Below are 19,609 nucleotides of genomic sequence, written 5' to 3' on the forward strand. Positions count from 1 at the left end.
GGCGGCGGAAGGCGGCAGGGCTGTCCCCGTCCTGGTGGCAGGGCGGTTGTGGCACCGCGGGCAGGCTCTGATGTCACTCACTCCCCTCAGGTAAGACCCCCGAGGACGTGGTGCGCCGCTACATCCAGAAGGTGAAGAACCCCCCGGATGAGGTGAGCGTGTGTGTGTGTGTGGGGGGGGGGGGCGGTTGGCTCTGGGGGGCTTGGGGGGCTCCGGGAGGCTCAGGCAGGGGACGGGCAGAGAGCCGGGGGTGACCCCTCATCCCCCCTGGATGCTGATCCCGTTCCCGGCAGGATTGCACCATCTGCATGGAGCGGCTGGTCACCTCCTCCGGCTACGAGGGCGTGCTGAGCCCCAGGGGCATCAAGCCGGAGCTGGTGGGCAAGCTGGGCAAGTGCGGGCACATGTACCACCTGCTGTGCCTGCTCGCCATGTACAACAACGGCAACAAGGTCAGCCGCGCCCCGGGGCTGGGTGGGTGTCGGGCTGGGCGCTTGGGGGTGCGGGAGGGTGCTGGGTGGGTGTTGGAGTGGGTGTGAGAGGCGTTGGGTAGGTGCAGGGGTGGGTGCTGGGGCGTTCCGGGTGGGTTCTGGGTGTTGGGTGGGTGTTGGATGGGTGCTAGGTGGGTGCTGGGGAGTGCTGGGGCGTTCCGGGTGGGTGCTGAGGCGGTGCTGGGTGTTGGGTGGGTGCTGAGGGGGTCCAGGTGGGTGCCGGGTGGGTGCCACCCCTGACGCCCCCGCGGTGCCCCCAGGACGGGAGCCTGCAGTGCCCCACCTGCAAGGCCATTTACGGGGAGAAGACGGGCACGCAGCCCCCCGGGAAGATGGAATTCCACCTCATCCCCCACTCCCTCCCGGGATACACCGACTCCAAAACCATCCGGATCGTCTACGACATCCCCACCGGCATCCAGGTGAGGGGGGGATCCCCGGCTGGGATGGGCACCCCCATCCTGTGCCGCCCCCGGTCACCCCCTGTCCCCTCATCCACCCAGGGCCCGGAGCATCCCAATCCCGGGAAGAAATTCACGGCACGAGGCTTCCCACGGCACTGCTACCTGCCCGACAACGAGAAGGGCAGGAAGGTGAGACCCCGATGGGATGGGATGGGATGGGATGGGATGGGAAGAGAAAGAAGAGTGGGATGGAATGAGATAGGAAGGCATAGAATGAGAAGGGATGGGGCGGGAGGAGGAAGGATGGGATGGGAGGGAGTGGGGAAGGGAAGGGAGGGGATGGGGTGGGATAGGATAGAATGGGGAGGGAGGGGATGGAATGGTTAGGGCTGGGGTGGGATGGGATGAGAAGAGAAAGGATGGGATGAGATAGGAAGAGAAGGGATGGAGTGGGATGGAAGGAGAATGGATGGGATGGGAAGGAATGGGATGGGCTGAGGAAGAGAAGGGATGGGATGGGAGGGATAGGATAGAATGGGAAGGGATAGGATAGGACAGAGAGGCTGCAGCTGCACTGGGTGGGATGGGGCTGGCGAGTGCCACAGCGAACGATGGCATCCTGTGGGCACCGTGCCGGGGCTGAATCCCACCCCGGGGGCTGAGGCTGGGGCTGTGCCAGCGGGAGGAGGTGCCGGGGGTGCCGGGTGGCCGTGCCCGTCCATCCAGCTGGGCGAACCATGGCCGTGCCGGCCGCAGGTGCTGAAGCTGCTGATCGTGGCCTGGGACCGGCGGCTCATCTTCACCATCGGCACCTCCAACACCACGGGCGAGTCGGACACGGTGGTGTGGAACGAGATCCACCACAAGACCGAGTTCGGCTCCAACCTGACGGGCCACGGCTACCCCGACCCCAACTACCTGGACAACGTCCTGGCCGAGCTGCTGGCCCAGGGCGTGTCCGAGGCCACCCTCAAGGACTGAGGCCGGGCTCGGGGGCTCCCCTCGCCCCCGTGACCCCGCCCGTGCCACCGCCGCCTGCGCCGCTTCACCGCAGCCCCGCCCGGCGGGCTCCTCCCCCGTCCCGGGCCACCCGGTGCCACCCACCACGTGTCCCCGTGTGCGTCTGTCTGTCGCCCCGTCCCGTCCCGGCTCGCCCCGCTCTCGTGGCGATAGCGTCGTGGTCTTTTTCTACCCGTGGCCTCTTTGCGCGTCTGTGCCACCCGTGTCACCCGTGTCACCCGTGTCACCCGCGTCACCCGCCGCTGCCCCGCGGAGCCGCGCACAGCCGGTGCCATGTACATCTCTGTGTTACAGAATACACCCCGTGCCGGGCTGCTGTCCCCGCGTCCCCTCTGTGGCCCCACCGGCGTCCCTGCCCCTCCCGGGGGGGGCTGAGGGGGGAAGGCTGGGAGGTGCCGGGGGTCTCGGGGCAGGGAGGGGACTTGCGGGTGGCTCCGAGGTCTCGTCGCGGTGGGCGAAGGCGGCGTGGGCGATGTCCAGGTCTCGCAACACCTCCTGCAGCCTGTCCCCAACGGGTCCCCCTGCACCCCAGGGTGGGGTCAGGGCCCGGCACCCACCTGTGGCATCCCCCAGCACTCACCTGTGGCACCCACCCGCGGCCCCCACCCCCCTGACAGTCCCCCTGGCACCCACCCTGCCCCGCATCCATCCCCGACACCCACCCGTGGTGTCCTCCCCGCCCCCCAGACCACCCCACCCCACCCCACCCGGTCCTCCCGTGCCATCACATTCCCACCCCGTGTCCCCACCACCCGCCAACCCCTCGGACCGCGTGTGTGCCCGTGTGCCCGTGTGCCCTCTCCGTGTGTATCTGCTGTCCCCTCGTGGAGGGAGCCAGTGCGGTGCTCTGGGGTGCCCGTGGGGCTCTGCAGGCGTGTGCCAGCCCCCACCCCTGGCTGCAGGGTCCCCATAGCACCCCCAGTGCCCCTCAGGGCTCCCCGTACCTGCCTGGCCCGGGCAGGGGGGCCCGGCAACCGCGCTGCCCACGGCACCCCCGGCCAGCGCTGCCCTGCAGGACAGGGACCCTCAGGACATTCCCACCCTGCCCTCCAGCACCCAAAGGTCCCCCCGGACCCCCAGCTCCCACTGTCCTTGGGGAGAGGGACCCTCAGGACACTCCCACCCTGTCCACCACTCCCTAAAGGACCCTCAGGACCCCCATATTTGCCCTCAGGATCCCAAATCCCCACCACCCTGTGGGACAGGGACCCTCAGCAGGCTCCTCCCGTGCCCACCAGCACCCAAGGGACCCCCGGTTCCCCCCTGTCCCCCGAGCTCACCGCAGGTGCCCGTAGAGGCTCTGTGCTGCCACCGCGGGGTCCCCAAGGTCGCTCCACTCTGCCAGCAGCACTGTGCCGTGGGTGCGGCTGCACCCGGGCGCTGCCAACGGCAGCAGTGGGGACTCAGGGACACCGACACCCCCATCCCCGGCACCCCAACCCCAGGGGACCCCCAGTCCTACCAGCACAGGTGCGCTGCAGGCAGCAGGTCCAGCGGCCGGCGCGGAAGGTGCCGGGGTGGCACGTGGGCAGCGTGTCCCGGTTGGCGCTGGTGGCCTGGCGCAGGGCCCACAGCCACTGCCACAGCTCCGGGGCGCTCTGAGGGGACAGCAGGGACGGGGGCAGCCCCGAGGCTGGGCACTGCCAGGGCGGGGGAGGGAGGAGGGAGGGGTGGGCACCGAGGCTGGGGGACAGGAGTGATAGTTTGATGGCAAAGCTGCCCAGTGGGAAGTGAAGGGGAGGTGGTGCTGCAGGAGCCAGGGTACCCCAGTGACCCCAGTACCACAGGACTCCAGTAATCCCAGTACAGCCAGAAATCATTACTGATCCCAGCACAGCCAGGGCTGGCACCCCAGTGACCCCAGTGCAAAGATAGTTGGATACCCCAGTGATCCCAGTATCCCAGAGCTGGCATCCCAGTGACCCCAGTGCAGCCAGGGTAGGACACCCCAACTTCCCCAGTATACCCAGTTACCCCCTTGGCCTCAGTACTCCCAGTGCTCCCAGTACAGCGGGTGCCTGGGTACAGCTGGATTTGGGACCATTCCCATTGTCCCATGGGGGTGCCCCTGCGTGGGTGCTGGGGAGGGGGCCTGGGGTTCTTGGGAGGTTCCTGGGGGTTCCTGGGGTTTTTGGGGTGCTGGGGCGGAGTGGGGTGACCCACCTTGCACTGGAGGTAGGTGGTGTGGAGCTGCCCGGTGTCACCCTGTGCCACCACCTGCAGGACGTGTGGGTGCTGGAAGGTGCCCTCATCCATCTGCTCCACAGCCCGGATCTGCTCCACCGGGATGGAGCTGAGCACCTGGGGACCCCCAAACACCCCAAAACATGAGCCCACGTCCATATTCCCCACTCACTCCACTGAGATGGAGCCAAGCACATGGGAATGAACCCCCCAAACACCCTGAAACACGAGCCCACCTCCATGTCCCCCACCTGCTCCATCGGGACAGAGCTGAGCACCTGGGGATCCCAAAACACCCCAAAATATGTGCACCCACATCCGTGTCCCCCATTCCATCCACCAGGATGGGCCGGTGCACCTGGGGACCCCTAAACACCCCAAAACGTGAGCCCATGTCCATATTCCTCACTCACACCACTGGGATGGAGCAGTGCACCTGGATACCCCAAAACACCCCGAAATATGGGCCTGTGTCCATATCCATTACCCACATCCATGGAACACCTGGGGAACCCCAAACACCCCAAAAGATGTGCCCATGTCCATATCCCCCCACTCCCCCCACTGGGATGGAGCAACTCATCTGGATACCCCAAAACACCCCAAAACTTGTGCCCACATCTTTCCCCCCCACCCCTTGGCACATGGCTGGGGGTCCCGGGCAGCACCCACCTGCCCCTGGGGGACCCTGGCACAGGCCAGGGCCTGGGTGCTGAGCCTGAAGTGCCTCTTCTTGAAGGCGAAGTGGGGCAGCAGTGCCACCCCCCGCTCCGGGCAGGTGTGCAGGGGACCCTCCTTGATGGTGGCCGGGGGCTGGCAGTGTCCCTGTGGCATCGGCACCTCGCCCACTGTGGCCGTGGCAGGGAGGCAGCGGTGTCACCCCAAGTGCCACCACCTCCCACAGCCCGAGGATGCTCCTGGCAGCACCAGGGTGATGCCACTGACCCGGCAGCAGCAATGTCCCCTCCCTGCCCGCTGTGCCCGCTCACCCTCGGGGCTCTCCACGGTGACCAGGGCATCCAGGAAGGCCCGGACACGGGTGACACTGGGCAGGAGGATGGCATTCAGCAGGGCCATCCACGGCTCCTTGTCCTGCCCCAGCTGCAGCCCCAGGTTCCCGATGCTCTGCAGCGCCTGTCCCATGCAGGGAAGGGGTCACGCTGCTGTGTCCCCTCTGGTGTGACTCCCTGGACCCCCCCAGGTGCTCGTCCGGACCCCGAGGGCTCAGGGATGGGGGTGACAAAAGGAAAATGGAGCAGCTGGAAGGGTGCCCTGGTGCTGTGCCCAGCTTGTGGTGGCACGGCCTGGGGACAGGCAGGGCTGGCTACAAGTGGCACAGGAAGGAGCCAGCTTGTGGTGGGTGGCATGGGGGCAGGAATGGCTCTGATGTCCTTGGGGTCACCATCATTCTCTGGGGTCCTCAGCCCTCCTGCCTTGGATCCCATCCCTCCCCAGGGCATCCTCGCCTTTCTGGGGTCCCCATCCCTTTCCGGCCTCCCCATTCCTTGTGGGTTCCCATCTCTCCACAGGGTCTGCACCCCTCCCCGGAGTCTCTGGCCTTTCTGGGGTTTCTCTCTGAAGTCCCAAATCCTCTCTGGGCTCCCTATCCCTCCCCACACCCCTTGTCTCTCCCAGTGGTCCCCATCCCTCCCTGGTGTCCCCATTCCTCTCCAGGTCCCCCACTCTCCCCAAGGGTCCCCATCCCTCCCTGGGCTCCTCAACCACCTCCAAGGGTTTCTATTCCTCCCTGGGTTTCCCATCCCTCCCTGCTGTCCCCACCACTCCCCAGTGTCCCCATCCCTCCCTGCTGTCCCCACCACTCCCTGCTGTCCTCATCCCTCCCGGCTGTCCCCATCCCTCCCTGCTGTCCTCATCCCTCCCCAAGGTCCCCACCACTCCCCAGTGTCCCCATCCTGTCCCACACCTTGGCGAGCAGCAGGAGCGTGCGGCCGACGCGGGGCTCCGCGTGCTGCTCCCGGAGCCTGAAGAGCTTCGGGGTGAGGACAGCAGGGGTGAAGAAGCGAAGGAAGAGAAACCCACTGATGGAGAGGTACCGGACCTCCTGCAGGGAGACAGGGACAGGGATGGGGATGGGGACAGGGACAGCTCAGAGCTTACGGCAGTGGTCTTGGGGTTGTGCGGATCCCCAGCCTCACCGTGGGCCCCACCTCGTGCTGCGCCAAGGGGAACCGCTCCTCCACCCGCCTGCGGAGCTGCTTGAAGGCCACCCTCATGGGGAGGGGACACTTGTCCACCGAGCCCACGATGGCATCGACGATGTCCCCCAGGTAGCCCTTCAGCAGCTCCAGGCTGCTGTCCCGCACCTGCGCCTCTGACAGGGACCCCTTGAAGGAGATCCTCCTGCAGGGACACAGCCGGGTCAGGATGAATGGGGGCCCTGAGTTGGCCAAAAGTGACCCATGCAGCAATGAGGGACCCTTCCTGCAGGAGACAGGGGGACATGCCAGCTGCCATGTGCCCCTCCCAGACATCCACCTGTGCCCACCTGCCCCGGCTCAGCTCCATCTTGCCAGGGTCCAGCTCCACATACTTCTTCTCCTCAAAGATGCGGTTCACCACCGGCTTCAGGACCTCGTGCAGGTAGGGCAGCCCCACCACCTGCAAGGGGTGGGAAGGCACTGCCCTGGTCCCCAGATCATGGAAGGGACATGGGACATCATGGAGGTGTCCCTTCCTGTGCTCACCTTCATGAACTGCTCCATGGATTTGGAGGCCAGCGAGTTGGAGCGGAAGAGGGTGCTGGGATCGGCTGGAAGAGCACAGAGGCTGTGGCAAGGCAGGCACAGGGTGACGTGCCAGCTGTCCCTGGTGTGCCCAACCCCAGGGACAGCTGGCACCTTTCCTGCCTCCCCCTTGGTGGCCTCATTCTTTCTCTATGGGGGTCTGGAGGGACCCTGCCTTGGCGTTTCTTGGGGTGGCCCTGGCACTTACTGGTCCTGGCCAGCTCGTGGGTGGTGAGATAGTCCAGGAGCGGCACAGCCAGCCCCTGCCCCAAGAAGATCTTCACCAGCTTGGTAGCCACATCCTGCCGGCTCTCCCCTGAGGTCACCTCCTCCAGAACAGCCAGGGCTGTGCCCTCCGGGGGCTGTGGGGAGGGCAGGGTGGGCACAGCGAGGCCTCCACACTGGGGTGGTTCCTCCCAGCCCCAGCACCCACCTGGCCCGGGCAGAGGATGGGCTCAGTGAGGAGCTGGATGAGGGGCTGGTAGTGGTGGGGGGGCAGGACCATGTCCTCCACCAGCCTCACTGCCAGCCTCAGGGCACCCAGCTGTCCCCTGCAATGACACCGGGGGCTCACATGGGTCCTGTGCCCTCCGTGGGGCCACCTTGTTCTGCCCTGGTCACAACCACCCGTCCCCACTGCCTGCACTCACCCGTGGTCCTTGGCGGTGCTGGGGAAGGGCAGGAGCTGGAACCAGCCCCTGGTGGGGCCTGGGCAGAGGGTGTCCAAGGGGAACTCGACCTGGGGACAGAGGCAGGGTCTGGGTGGGGTTGCCAGACCGTTGGGGGACAGCCCAAGACACGCAGAGTCTGCATGTGGCACTGCCCCCATCCCAGTGGGTCCTGACCTGGGGTCACCCAGACCCACACACGGAGGTGCAGAGGTGCCCCCGGGACCCTGCCCCATTCCAGTGTGCCCTGAGGTTCTCACCCTTCCCAGGAAGTCGTTCTTGCCCACAATGTCCCAGTCCCAAACCTCCACGCTCAGCACAGCCTCTCCCAGCTCCTGCTCCGGCAGCTCCAACTCCAGCACCTCATCCCAGTGCGGGAAGCAGGTTTTCTTAATCACCTGCTGGGCACAGGGACTGGTGGCCCAGGGGACGAGGCACCTGAGGGTGCCTGAGCCTCCACGGGGTGCCCCAGCCCCAGGTCCCACACCCAGCACTGACTCACGGCTGTCTCCAACGTGTGCCCGCAGCACAACACCCGGGCAAAGGGGTCCGAGGTGCCCGAGGGGTCCCGGGGGGCCAGGTCCCTGTGGGGACATGGGGGTCAGTGGGGGCACGGTGGGTTTGTCCGCACCATCAGGGTCCCGGCAGCCCCATGTCCCCCCTTTGTCCCAGCTCTCCTGGGCATGGGGGGCAGCCAGCGGGTGCCAGGGGATGCTGGGGGGATCGTGCCCCCATTTCCAGAGGAGGCCTTCCTCCTCCAGCCCCTCGTGGGGGGTGCTGCTGTCCCTCCTGGCTGTCCCCATGGCCACCCTGTCCCCATGGCCATCCTGTTGCCTTGGTAGCCGCTTTGGTTGCCATGGCAGCGGGATGCTGCCTCTGCTGCCTGCTCCATCTGTCAGCTGTGTGTGTGTCACTGTGTGTGTCACCGTGCATGTCACCGTGCGTGTGTCCCTGTGCACGCTCACACGCGTGCACACACACGTGTACACACACGTACACCCCCCAAACCCAGAAGGGCAGCCTGGACCGTGCCTCAGTTTCCCCAAATTTTGAAACCAAAGGGCAAAAACCTGGTCTGAGAGCCGACTACTGGGCTGGGGAGCAACTCCAGGCACTCTACAGCGCTTTTGTCCCCCTGTCCCCAAGCAGGGATGGCAGCACATTTCCCACTGAGCCCCCATGGCATCGTCACACGTGGGTTGGCATCACCGATGTCCCCAGCCTGGTGCAGCGAGGACCCTTCCCAGTGTGGAAAGGGGAGGACAAGTCCCGTGCCACCTCTGTCCCCATCCCCTCCTCTCCTCCCTCCTGCCAAAAATAGGGCCCCGTGGTGGTCGCAGCCCCCCGGAGCTGCCAGCCCCACAACCTGTGCCAGCCCCACAACCTGGCCTGGATGAGGTGGCAGCGCAGCACCCGTGGGTGGCCCCGCTCGGGGACTCGCAGCTCCAGGTGGATCTCACCCTGCACCTCCTGGTCGGGGTTCACAGGTGCCAGGCTGAACCAGCCGTCCATGCCTGCCAAGGGGGACAGCATGGGCACCCCATGGTGCCAGGGTGGGTCCCACTGTCCCCCACCCCGCCATGGCCCCCACTCACCCCGTGGCTCGGCCGAGATCTGCTGGTGGCTGAGCAAGACCTTGCCGATGACATCGTCCTGCCTGTGAGGGAACAGACACAGCAGGACACTGGTGGGGACATGCCACCCCCCCCAGTGCCCATCCGTGCCCCTGTTATCCCCCTACCCGATGGTGTCTTCATCCAGCACATAGACGGCGAGGCTGTGGAATCCACGGGGCAAGAGCAGGGTGTATTCCTCGCCCCAAAAAGGGTTCAGGCTCTTCCACACCGTGGCCGTCCTGCCGGGATGGCAGAGGTGGCCGCGCCCCCAGGGAAGATCCCCCATCCCTGCGTGTCCCCTCCCAGCGTGTGGCAGTGTCCCCGTACCTGGCCACCACCTCGTTGTCCACCTTGACCACGCAGTAGGGATCGCTGGAGCCGGACCTGGGCAGGGCATGGGGATGCCCACGGTCAGCCCCCACTCGTGGGTCCCACCCATCTTGGCACGGCCTCAAACCCCAACAGTGAAACACCAGCCCAGGGGTGAGATGAGTTGCCCGGTCTCAGCCTGGCCCTGCAGCTGACACTGGGATGGGGACATCCCCTTTTCCCGGCCCTCCTTGAGCTGAGGGACCTGCTGTGGGTCACCTCAAGCCCCCGCCCCGTGTCCCTGCGCCACCCACCCGCGGGTACCGGTGCCTGTCCCGCAGCACAGCCCAGCCCGAGTCTCTGTGACAGCCCACGGTGCCAGGGTGACACCGGCCTGTCCCCTTCCTCAGGGAGCACAGGATGGAGGCATGAGGGACGGATCCAGGGATCATCCACACGGTCCCTGCAAAGCGCCTTCCTGCTGGTTTCTGGCAGCTGGACCAGCACCGAAGGGTGCCGGCCCTGGGGTGCTGCTGGCGCCCCAAATCCCCAGGCGGTGCTTCCACAAGGATTGGGACCCCGAGACAGATGAGGGAGGTGACCTCAGTCTCTGTCCCTGCCACGGGACGGGAAGTGGGAGCCATTCACCCTCTCCACAGCCCCATTATAGCCCCAAGCTGGGTTTGGGGTGCTGGGAATGGCACTGGGCACCCCATCGTTGTGCAGATAACCAAACCCCCGCAGTGGGACACCCAGCACGGCGCCGTGACCTCCCCCGGTGGGGAAACTGAGGCACGGACACGGCACCGTTCCCAGCTGCCCGGCCCTGGGAGCGGCCGGCGGTGCCAAGTTGGCACATCCGGAGGTGCCCGGGACTGCCAGCTCTGCCGAGCCGTGTCCCCGGGGCAGGAGCAGGCGGGGGTCTCCCCGCACCCCCCCGCCCACCACCCCACCCCCCAAAGGGTGCAGATGCCCAGCAGGGGTGGGGGTGCAGGGGCTGTGCCCCCCTCCGCCCCCCAGTGTCACCCCCAGGCTTGGGGACATCCTCTGTGCCCACCCTGCTGGGGGGCACGAAAGAGATACTAAAGGGGCTGGGGGGCTCATACGCCTCTGGGGGGGGGGGGCTGGCAGTGCCCGCACCCCCCAGACCCCCACTGTGGGGGCAATGGGTGCAAGCAGGGACCCCCAAAACTGTGCGGAGAGCAGAGCACTCAGAGAGAGAAGAGCACGCAGCACCCCCTCCCCGCCACATCTCCCGGGGTGGGTCTGGGGGAAATAGGGGGGCCCTGAGCCCCCCAAGTCACTCACACGTCCTTGGCCGGCAGATCCTTCCCCTCCAGCACCCGGCAGCGCAGCGAGGTGGTTTTGGCCATGCCGGCGAACTTCAAACTTGGGGGTGAGCACCTGGGGGGCTGCGATGGGTGCCCGGGGGTGCCCTGATCCCTCCAAAGCGCCGGCGGGGCTGCCAGCGCCGGCCTCCGCCTCCGCCGCTTCTCGCCGTCGCTTCTTCCTCTTCCCTATTCAGGTTGGTTTTGTCGCCGCTTCGCTCCCACCTGCGCCCGAAAGCCCCGGCGGGCACAGGGCGAGCGCGGGTGAGGTGGCACTGTGCCCACCGTGGGGGTCCCATCGCGGGCCGGTGACCAGCGAGCAAAGCCGCCCCCTGTGCTAGAGGTGGGGAAACTGAGGCACGGGGTCATGGCAGAGCGGTGGCACCTGGGGTGGTGGGGGGCTTCTGCCATGTCAGAGCTGAGGGGCACGAGGGGTGGGGGGCTCGGTCTGGACCCCAAAGTGCCAAAATAAGGGGGGAATGGGTGAACACTGGACTTGGGGATAGGGGGAGGAAGGAGGTGCATGGGACCCCCAGGACCCCCAAGGGATCTCTCTCCCTCCGGGTGACCCCAGCCCTCAGAGGGGACACGCTGAGCCCAACTGGGGGGACTCCAGCAGGTCTTGGGGTGTCTGTGGGTGCAGCACCCCAATCCTACTGCTCCCTGCACCCCGGCCTCGCTGCACTAGGGAGCCCGAGGCATGGGGACGGAGGGCACCGGGGGGCGAGGGGGGGCATCCCTGCCCTGCTGAGGCATAGTGGGGACATGGGGGGCTGGAGGGTGCGGAATTTGGGGTGCGGGAGGGGGCTGCCCAGATGTCTCCTGCCGTGACTCTTGGGGGGCATTGCCAGGGTGGGCATCACCCAGTGGGTGCTGGAGGGGCTCGGGGGGGGGTGCTGGTTCCTGGGGGGCTGATGTTGGGGTGCTGATTCTTAGCAGGGACGATGTGGGGGCACGGGGTCATTGGGGTGCTACTAATGGGGGGCTCAATGAGATCGTTGGGGGCTGCTGGGGGCGCTGAATGTGGGGGTGCTGGTCCTGTGGGGACTGATGAACGGGGGGGGGGTGTCATCCAGTGGGTGCTGGGTCCTGGGGGTGTCACTGCCGGGGGATGTCACCCTGTGGGTGCTGGGGACAGGGGTCACTGCCGGGGGTGTCCCCGTGTGGCTGCTGGGTCCCTGAAGGGGTCAGTGCTGGGGGATGTCACCCTGTGGGTCCTGGGGACGGGGGTCACTGCCGGCAGTGTCCCCGTGTGGGTGCGGGGTCCCTGAGGGGGTCACTGCCGGCAGTGTCCCCGTGTGGGTGCGGGGTCCCTGAGGGGGTCACTGCCGGCAGTGTCCCCGTGTGGGCGCGGGGTCCCTGAGGGGGTCACTGCCGGCAGTGTCCCCGTGTGGGTGCGGGGTCCCTGAGGGGGTCACTGTCCCCGGGCCCGGCGGGCGGGGGGAGGCCCCGTTCCCGCCCTCTCTCCCTCAGGGGAGCTGTTCCCCGTCCCCCTCCCGCCCCATCCCGTCCCATCCCGGCGCTTCCCCGGCGCTCCCCGGTCGCGGGGCGGTGCCGTTGGCGGCGGGGCCGGAGGAGGCGGCTCCGGGTCCCCTCCCCGCGCCGCCGCTTCCGCCGCCGCCGCCGCCGCCGCCCTGGGCCGGGCGGGCCCGGCGGGGCCGAGCGGGCGGCGGGGCCGCCATGAAGCCGAGCGAAGGTGAGCGGGAGCCGGGCGGGGACACAGGGGGGCTCGGCATATGAGGGGTGGCGGGGGTTTTGGGGGCTCTGGGGGTAACGTGGCCGTCCCGCCGCAGAGGAGCCGGTGCTGCTGGCGGAGCTGAAGCCGGGCCGGCCCCAGCGCTACGATTGGAAATCCAGCTGCGAGACCTGGAGCGTCGCCTTCTCCCCCGACGGGGCCTGGTTCGCCTGGTCCCAGGGACACTGCGTGGTCAAGCTGATCCCATGGCCCCTGGGGGAGGCCGAACTGTGAGTGCGGAGTCATGGAATGGGTTGGGTTGAGAAGGGACCCTAAAGCTCAGCCAGTTCCACCCCCTGCCATCGGCAGGGACGCCTTCCACTATCCCAGGCTGCTCCAAGCCCCGTCCAACCTGGCCTTGGACACTTCCACGGGCAGCTTCTCTGGGCACCCTGTGCCAGGGCCTCACCACCCTCCCAGGGAACAATTCCTTCCCAATATCCCATCCAGCCCTGCCCTCTGGCACTGGGAAGCCATTCCCTGTGTCCTGTCCCTCCATGCCTTGTCCCCAGTCCCTCTCCAGCTCTGCTGGAGCCCCTTTAGGCCCTGCAAGGGGCTCTGAGCTCTCCCCGGAGCCTTCTCCAGGTGAACATCCCCAGCTCTCCCAGCCTGGCTCCAGAGCAGAGGGCCTCCAGCCCTGGAGCATCTCCTCCTCTGGTCTCACTCCAGCAGCTCCAGGTCCTTCTGATGTTGGGGACCTCAGGGCTGGGGCAGCTCTGCAGGTGGGGTCTCACCTGAGTGGGGCAGAGGGGCAGAATTCCCCCTCCCCTGCTGCCCACACTGAAGGATCAGCCCAGGAAAGGGGGGTTTCAGGCATGGCCAGCCCTCACTCACCAGCACTGAAGTCCTTTTCCCCAAGGCTGCTCTCCATCCATCCATTTCCCAGCCTGGACTGATCCTGGGGGTTGCTCAGTGTGGGGTGAAGATGGGTGCACAAAGCTGAGGCGGGGGATCCCGGGGTGAACGTTCCACCCATCCCTGCCTCCCTCCAGCAGCTGCAAAACCTCGGAGCGCAAGAGCCGGGGCGGCAAAGCGGAGACCAGGAGCCGTGGGGCAGCCAAGGAGAAGACTCTGGAGTGTGGGCAGATCGTGTGGGGCCTGGCCTTCAGCGCCTGGCCAGCAGCTGAGGATGGGGACACGGATCCTGCCTGTACTGTGGGGCTTCCCTGCCTGGTCCTGGCCACCGGGCTCAACGACGGGCAGATCAAGGTGTGGGAGGTGCAGACAGGTGAGCAGCCCTCGCTGTCCTGGCTTCAGGCTGGCTGTCCCTTGTTCCCCTGTGGAAGGAGATCCCATCTCTCTCCTTCCCCAATACCTGCCCTGTCCCAAGCAGGGCTGTATGAGGGGCACTGCCTCAATCCCAATGGAGGGATGGCACTGAGCATGGCTCCTCTCCTCAGGGCACCTCCTCTTCAGCCTCTTGGGACACCAGGATGTTGTCAGGGATCTGAGCTTTGCTCCCAATGGAAGCCCCATCCTCGTGTCGGCCTCGCGGGACAAGACTTTGCGTGTGTGGGACCTGAGCAGGGACGGTAGGAACGTGCAGGGATATCCCTGTGCTGGGTCAGGGAAGGGGGAGAAACCCACCTTGTTGGGAGAGGACCTTTGGGGACAGTATTTGAGGCAGAAGGGGCCAGCAGAGTGTAACCTGGGAGGTGCAGGAGGGCATTGCCTTGGGATTTACCCAGGGAATCCCCAGCCCAGTGTGAATTCCCACTGGGGAAAGGGAGGGAAAGCAAAGCCAAGAAGTCCTGCTCCCCTCTGGTGACACATTTCTGCTGTCCCCAGGGCGGCAGGTCCAGGTGCTGTCAGGCCACGTGCAGTGGGTCTATTGCTGCTCCATCTCCCCAGACTGCAGCATGCTCTGCTCCGCCGCCGGCGAGAAATCGGTGAGTCCTGCAGGATGGGAGCCATCCCTGTGCCTGCCGAATCCAGCCCTCCGTGCCCCCAGAAACCCCCCTGGGAGAAGGGGCCAGGCCATCCTGCCCTGGCTCCTCAGGAGCTGGCCGCTGGGAGCAGGGCCCGTGTGGTTTAAACCTTGGGATGCTCCCAGCCTGATCCCATATCTTGCAGGCACTGCTGTGGAGCATGAGATCCTACACCCTCATCCGGAGGCTGGAGGGCCACCAGAGCAGTGTGGTGTCCTGTGACTTCTCCCCGGACTCTGCGCTCCTTGTCACCGCTTCCTACGACGCCTGTGTCATCATGTGGGACCCCTACACCGGCGAGCAGCTCAGGACGCTGCGGTACGGACCTGGGAGGGGACACAGCGATGCCAGGGAGCCTTTTAGGGCTGGATGTGGCTTTCCCTTCTCGCTGGGCACAGCCACCACGTCTCCCCTGCTGCCAGGGGTGGCATGGGGGTCTGGCTTGCTAACTCTGGCTGCTCTGCCAGCCCCGGCTGGGGAAGGGGCTGGTGGCAGCCCAGAGCTGACGCTGGGATGTTGTCCCCACCCACAGCCATGTCCCGTTGCACTCCACGCTGGATTCCAGCAGTGAAATCCACACCAGCTCCCTGCGCTCCGTCTGCTTCTCCCCCGAGGGGCTCTACCTGGCCACGGTGGCAGATGACAGGTGAGTGAACTCCTGTGGGGACCCAGAGAGGGGCTCAGCAGGAGACCAAAATGAACCAGGAGCTCAGGAAGTGGGGAATAAATGCACCAGGTCCCCAGCAATTCCTGGAATAAGTGGAAAGGTCAGGCCCGCTGGGACACCATGGCTTGGCTGTGACAAGGGGTAGCAAGGTCAGGGCCCTGCCACCCTGAGCTGAGGTTCCTGTCCTCCTGGGTGCTGTGCCACCCTCAGCACGTCACTCTCTGCAGGGGACAGTCCTGCCTGGGACACTCTTATGGGAACCAAATCCTTCCCCAGTTTGTGTGTCTTCAGGTGATCCCAGAGGTTTCATTTTGGCAGCAGGCACCACGTCGTGTCCTCTCCCTTTCTCCACAGGCTCCTGAGGATCTGGGCCTTGGAGCTTCGGTCTCCAGTGGCCTTTGCCCCCATGACCAACGGTCTGTGCTGCATGTACTTCCCACATGGAGGATTCATTGCTACAGGGTGAGTAAACAGCAGAAGAGGGCGGAGAAACACGGGGCTGCTCCCTCCTCCTGCAGCTCAGCAAATCCTGGGCTTCCCTGGGGGCACCTGATGGTTTTCCTGGGCTGTGGATGGTTTTCCTGGGCTGCATGCTTGCAGCAAGCTTGGGAATATTTGGGGGGCAATTGGAACTCCTTGTGTCCTTCTGCCCTGTGCTCAGGGTTGTTTGGATCCCATTGCAGGACCAGGGACGGCCACGTCCAGTTCTGGACAGCGCCGAGGGTCCTCTCATCGCTCAAGCACTTGTGTCGCAAAGCCCTGCGCACCTTCCTCACGACCTACCAGGTGCTGGCGCTGCCCATTCCCAGGAAGCTGAAGGAATTCCTCACTTACCGGACTTTTTAAGGCAGCAGGGGGAGCAGAGGCATGGAGGTGAGCCCCAGGGCTCAGCCCGGGCTGCTGGTGCTGCAGGAACGCCGAGCCATGAGCCAGGAGCGCTGCTGCTCCCGTGGTTTTGGGGCTGTGGAGGGCTTTTTTTGGTGTCATAATACAAAAACCCAGCAAAATCCCACGCAGAGGGCGAGGGGCAGAGCTGCAGTGGCCCCGCAGGGGACACGGGTGGGACACAGGTCCCCCTGTCCCCTGCTGCCTGCTGGGGTTGGGTCAGGTGCTTCTGCTTCCGAGTGCAATGGTGTGGGATGACGGTGGGGCAGCTGCTGTGGGAGCAGAGCTGTTGTCACCTGCACAAATATGGGGCTAAACCCCCCTCAAAACACCCACCTGGGAATGCCCCTCCATCCCGGTGGAGCGCGGGCTCTGCCGCTCTCCTGGCGTGGGCAGGAGCGGGACAAGCCCGAGCGGGTGTCAATAAACAAAAATTGATTCCTCATGATTTCCCTCCCGGCTTGCTCAGGTGACCTGGGAGTGCCTGGCACCGCCCTGGCTGCCAGGGAGGGGTGGCAGGTGTCCATCTGTGCGAAAAAGGTGGCTTCACTCCATGCCCTGCTCCCATTCCTGTTGTTTTCTCTCTGTGCTGGAGTGTGGCACTCGATCAGCCCAATTCCCAGACATGCTGAGCATGCAGCAGTGTTTTGTTTGTCCCCTTTCTCCAGCTTAGCTGGTGGCTGGAGCAACAGCACATTCCTTGTGTGCTGGCAGGCTCTGTGGAGGGAATTCTCCTCCAAACATCCCCAGGATGTTGTTTTTCCCTTGGGAACGGCTGAACACAGAAAGCTGGTGCTTCCCTAACCCCCCACCTCCCTCCAGGAGGGAAAAGCAAAGACCAGTGTGACCTGCTGGGCTTTGGAGGCACCTGTATTTCCCCAAGGAGCTTGGGAATAACGTTACCCAACTCTTGTGCCCTGGCTGTGGGCTCAAGGCTTCCGTAAAGGGACTGGGAGGCTGCAGGGAGCAGCTCCAGGCATGGGGCCGATGGTCCTTCCCAAATCCAGCAGCAGATCCACCCGGCAGGACTCAGGCTTCGGCCACCACCAGGTCCCTGGTGACCTGGAAGGCGGCGATGAGGGAGCTCAGCTGGATCTTCTCGCTGGTGCCAGCAGCCAAGCGGTACCTGGAGAGGGGGCCAAGGGCAGCTGTGGGGCTTTCCACCACTGTGGGTGCCCCCCAAAGCCGTAGGCTGTGTGCCAGCGGTGCCCAGCGGCCACCAGGAGCCACCCCAGTGTTGCCACACTGGGGGAGCGTCACTTACTCGATGTCTGCCAGCTTGATCAGCAGCTGGATGCGGATGGAGGGTGGGAAGTCGACTGTGGAGAGAAGGAAACGCTCGGTGAGGGCCAGGGGGAAGTTTGGCCTCTCCAGGATCATCGGGAGCTGGACCCTGTGCCCACCTCTGTGCACGAAGAGATGGATCTCGGTGAGGATGTCCTGCAGGGCCAAGCCCTTCAGCGTCTTCAGCTCCATGATTTCTGGGATGAGAGCGAGTCAAGGCCTTGCTTCCAGGCTCTTCCCTGCCAGATCCCTGCTCCTCAACTCCTCAGCAACCCTGAGGGGCCTCCCCAGCGAGCAGCACCCACCCCAGACAGATCACAGAGATCCCAGGGAAAGAACAGGATTTATCCCAGCTGGGAATAACCCCCAGGGCAAAGGATACGGTGGTAGGCAGTGGAAAAATCCTGGTTCAGCATCCAGTCAAGGATGTTGGCGATGTCAGACTTGAGGGGATGCCCCGTGCAGGTGTAAACGTTCTCCTCTGTCACCTTCCCAAAGGCCATGGAGGTGCTCTGAGGAAGAGGAGGAAACAGGGAGGATGAAGAGGCCCCTCCAGCTCAGCTGGCCAGGAGCTGATGGCCACATTCCCACCTGCAAGATATTGAGGGCCCTGCGCATGTCCCCGCTCGAGAGGGTCACCAGAGCCTTCATCCCGTCCTCGGTCACATCCACCCTGGAAAACAATGCCAAGGGAAGTGGAACCGTGGGAATCCAACCTGCTGCTCCTCCCGGGCAGGGAATGGGGACAGAGGGGTGTGCAGGGATCCCCCGCTCACCCCTCCTCCTGGATGACGTGCTGGAGCCGTGGCACCATCAGCTCCGGGGTCAGGGGGCCGAAGCGGAAGCGGGTGCAGCGGGATTGCAGGGCGGGAATGATCTTGGAGAGGTAGTTGCAGATGAGGCAAAACCGGGTGTTTTCTGTGAACTTCTCGATCACTGCAAAAAGGAGGGAGGGGAGGAGGATCCTTGGCTGCTGCCTCATCCTGATTCCCACCCTGTGCCGGGCTGGATGAGGCTGATGGCTGCCCACAGTGTGGGATTCCCGCGGTGTGGAATTCCCAGTGCCCCTCACCTCTCCTCAGGGCGTTCTGAGCATCCTGGGTCATGGCGTCGGCTTCATCCAGGATGACGAGCTTGAAGCCTTTCCTAGGAAAAAGGGTGGGTTTGATGCTGGAGAAGGGGGGAGCTGGGATGTTTGTTCCCAGCCTGACTCCTGGGAAGCCCTTCTTACATCCTCACCCTCCCTGCTTGCTGGGCACCTTCCCACCTGCTCCAGCACACTGCCCACCCCGGGACCTCCCAAATCCCCTTCCCAATCCAAGTGCCAGGGCAGGAGGGTGCCAAAGGGACGGGGAGCGTTGGGAAGCACAGCCCCACCACGTACTTAAAGATGGTCCTGGTGCTGGCGAAGCTCAGGATGGGCCCTCGGACGATGTCGATGCCACGGTCATCGGAGGCGTTGAGCTGGAAGGAGACAGTGTGGATCCGCATCCCTGCATCCCAATCCACCCCATCCCATCGCATCTTGTCCCATCCCACCCCATCTCTTCCCGCTCCATCCCATCCCCTCCCCGCGCACCTCCAGCACCATGGAGCCGAATTCCCGCTCCCGGTACAGCTGCCTGGCACAGGCCAGGATGGTGGATGTCTTCCCGGTGCCGGGCGGCCCATAGAGGAGCAGATGCGGGAGCCGGTCCTCGCTGATGAAGCGCTGCACTGCGGGTTAACGGGATAACAGCGGGATAACATCGGGATAACAACGGGATAACATCGGGATAACAACGGGATAACGGGGCCGGGGGACACTCGGGACCGGCGGGGGGAGTCACCGCGGGGGGCGAGGGGGATGTTAATTACCGGTGCTGAGGATGTCCCGGTGAGACACCAGCTCGGATAGCGCCTGCGGACGGTATTTCTCCACCCTGCACCGAGGAAGGAAAGGAGCGGAGGGTGAGCCCCGGGGCAGCTCTCGCCGCTTTATCCCGGTATCCCGGTATCCCGGTATCCCCCCGCTCCCGGCCGTACCACGGCAGGTTCGCACTGCCCGCCGGCGCCATGTTGGGAAGTCTCGCGAGAGCGCCGCGAAGCGCGCGAGAGCGCCGGGGCGGGGCGGGTCTGAGGGGTCCGGGCGGGTCCCGCTGGATCGGGAAAATCCCGGCCCCTTCCAACCCGGAATGGGGCAATTCCCGGGATGGGACAGCTACAGCTGCTCTGGGCACCCTGTGCCAGGGCCTGCCCACCCTCCCAGGCAACAATTCCTTCCCAAGATCCCATCCAGCCCTGCCCTCTGGCACTGGGAACCCATTCCCTGTGTCCTGTCCCTCCATGCCTTGTCCCCAGTCCCTC

General features: G+C 65.4%; 4 protein-coding genes across 5 annotated transcripts in view; 2 read left to right on the plus strand and 2 right to left on the minus strand.

Annotated features, from left to right (window-relative positions):
- Window positions 1–1,876, plus strand: part of DTX1 (deltex E3 ubiquitin ligase 1) — a gene marked incomplete at both ends in the record, with an annotated part of 8,353 nt that extends 6,477 nt beyond the window's left edge. Inside the window, 5 exons of the mRNA XM_082293115.1 lie at window positions 91–152; window positions 294–452; window positions 752–913; window positions 995–1,084; window positions 1,652–1,876. Coding sequence (XP_082149241.1) covers window positions 91–152; window positions 294–452; window positions 752–913; window positions 995–1,084; window positions 1,652–1,876 — 698 coding nt within the window. The remainder of the gene's footprint in view (window positions 1–90; window positions 153–293; window positions 453–751; window positions 914–994; window positions 1,085–1,651) is intronic.
- Window positions 1,877–3,191: 1,315 nt separating this feature from the next.
- RASAL1 (RAS protein activator like 1) lies at window positions 3,192–10,809 on the minus strand (the record flags this gene model as incomplete). Its single annotated transcript, XM_082293439.1, has 18 exons — window positions 3,192–3,513; window positions 3,942–4,216; window positions 4,772–4,947; window positions 5,089–5,233; window positions 6,024–6,161; window positions 6,268–6,460; window positions 6,606–6,718; window positions 6,805–6,869; window positions 7,052–7,205; window positions 7,277–7,394; window positions 7,494–7,582; window positions 7,772–7,909; window positions 8,014–8,095; window positions 8,896–9,025; window positions 9,107–9,168; window positions 9,253–9,366; window positions 9,455–9,511; window positions 10,745–10,809. 18 exons carry the CDS (start codon window positions 10,807–10,809, stop codon window positions 3,192–3,194), a joined length of 2,436 nt encoding a protein of 811 aa, XP_082149565.1.
- Window positions 10,810–12,375: 1,566 nt separating this feature from the next.
- Window positions 12,376–16,410, plus strand: WSB2 (WD repeat and SOCS box containing 2). 2 transcript variants are annotated; one of them, XM_082293163.1, is made up of 9 exons: window positions 12,376–12,460; window positions 12,558–12,729; window positions 13,492–13,727; window positions 13,900–14,031; window positions 14,288–14,388; window positions 14,573–14,745; window positions 14,960–15,073; window positions 15,449–15,556; window positions 15,778–16,410. In XM_082293163.1, the coding sequence occupies exons 1-9, from the start codon at window positions 12,445–12,447 to the stop codon at window positions 15,938–15,940; spliced, it is 1,215 nt and encodes a 404-aa protein (XP_082149289.1). In that variant the 5' UTR covers window positions 12,376–12,444; the 3' UTR covers window positions 15,941–16,410. The 2 variants fall into 2 exon arrangements, with proteins under 2 accessions (XP_082149289.1, XP_082149290.1); XM_082293164.1 differs by having other exon boundaries at window positions 13,495–13,727.
- A 558-nt stretch (window positions 16,411–16,968) lies between these two features.
- Window positions 16,969–19,320, minus strand: RFC5 (replication factor C subunit 5; the record flags this gene model as incomplete). The annotated part of the gene is made up of 11 exons (XM_082293266.1): window positions 16,969–17,105; window positions 17,244–17,298; window positions 17,383–17,460; window positions 17,646–17,775; window positions 17,855–17,936; window positions 18,040–18,199; window positions 18,336–18,409; window positions 18,648–18,727; window positions 18,843–18,979; window positions 19,121–19,185; window positions 19,289–19,320. The coding sequence occupies 11 exons, from the start codon at window positions 19,318–19,320 to the stop codon at window positions 17,009–17,011; spliced, it is 990 nt and encodes a 329-aa protein (XP_082149392.1). The 3' UTR covers window positions 16,969–17,008.
- Between the last annotated feature and the right edge of the window lie 289 nt (window positions 19,321–19,609).

This window comes from Coloeus monedula (genome assembly GCF_965178545.1).
Source record: "Coloeus monedula genome assembly, chromosome: 18".
In the NCBI taxonomy this organism is placed as follows: Eukaryota; Metazoa; Chordata; class Aves; order Passeriformes; family Corvidae; genus Coloeus; species Coloeus monedula.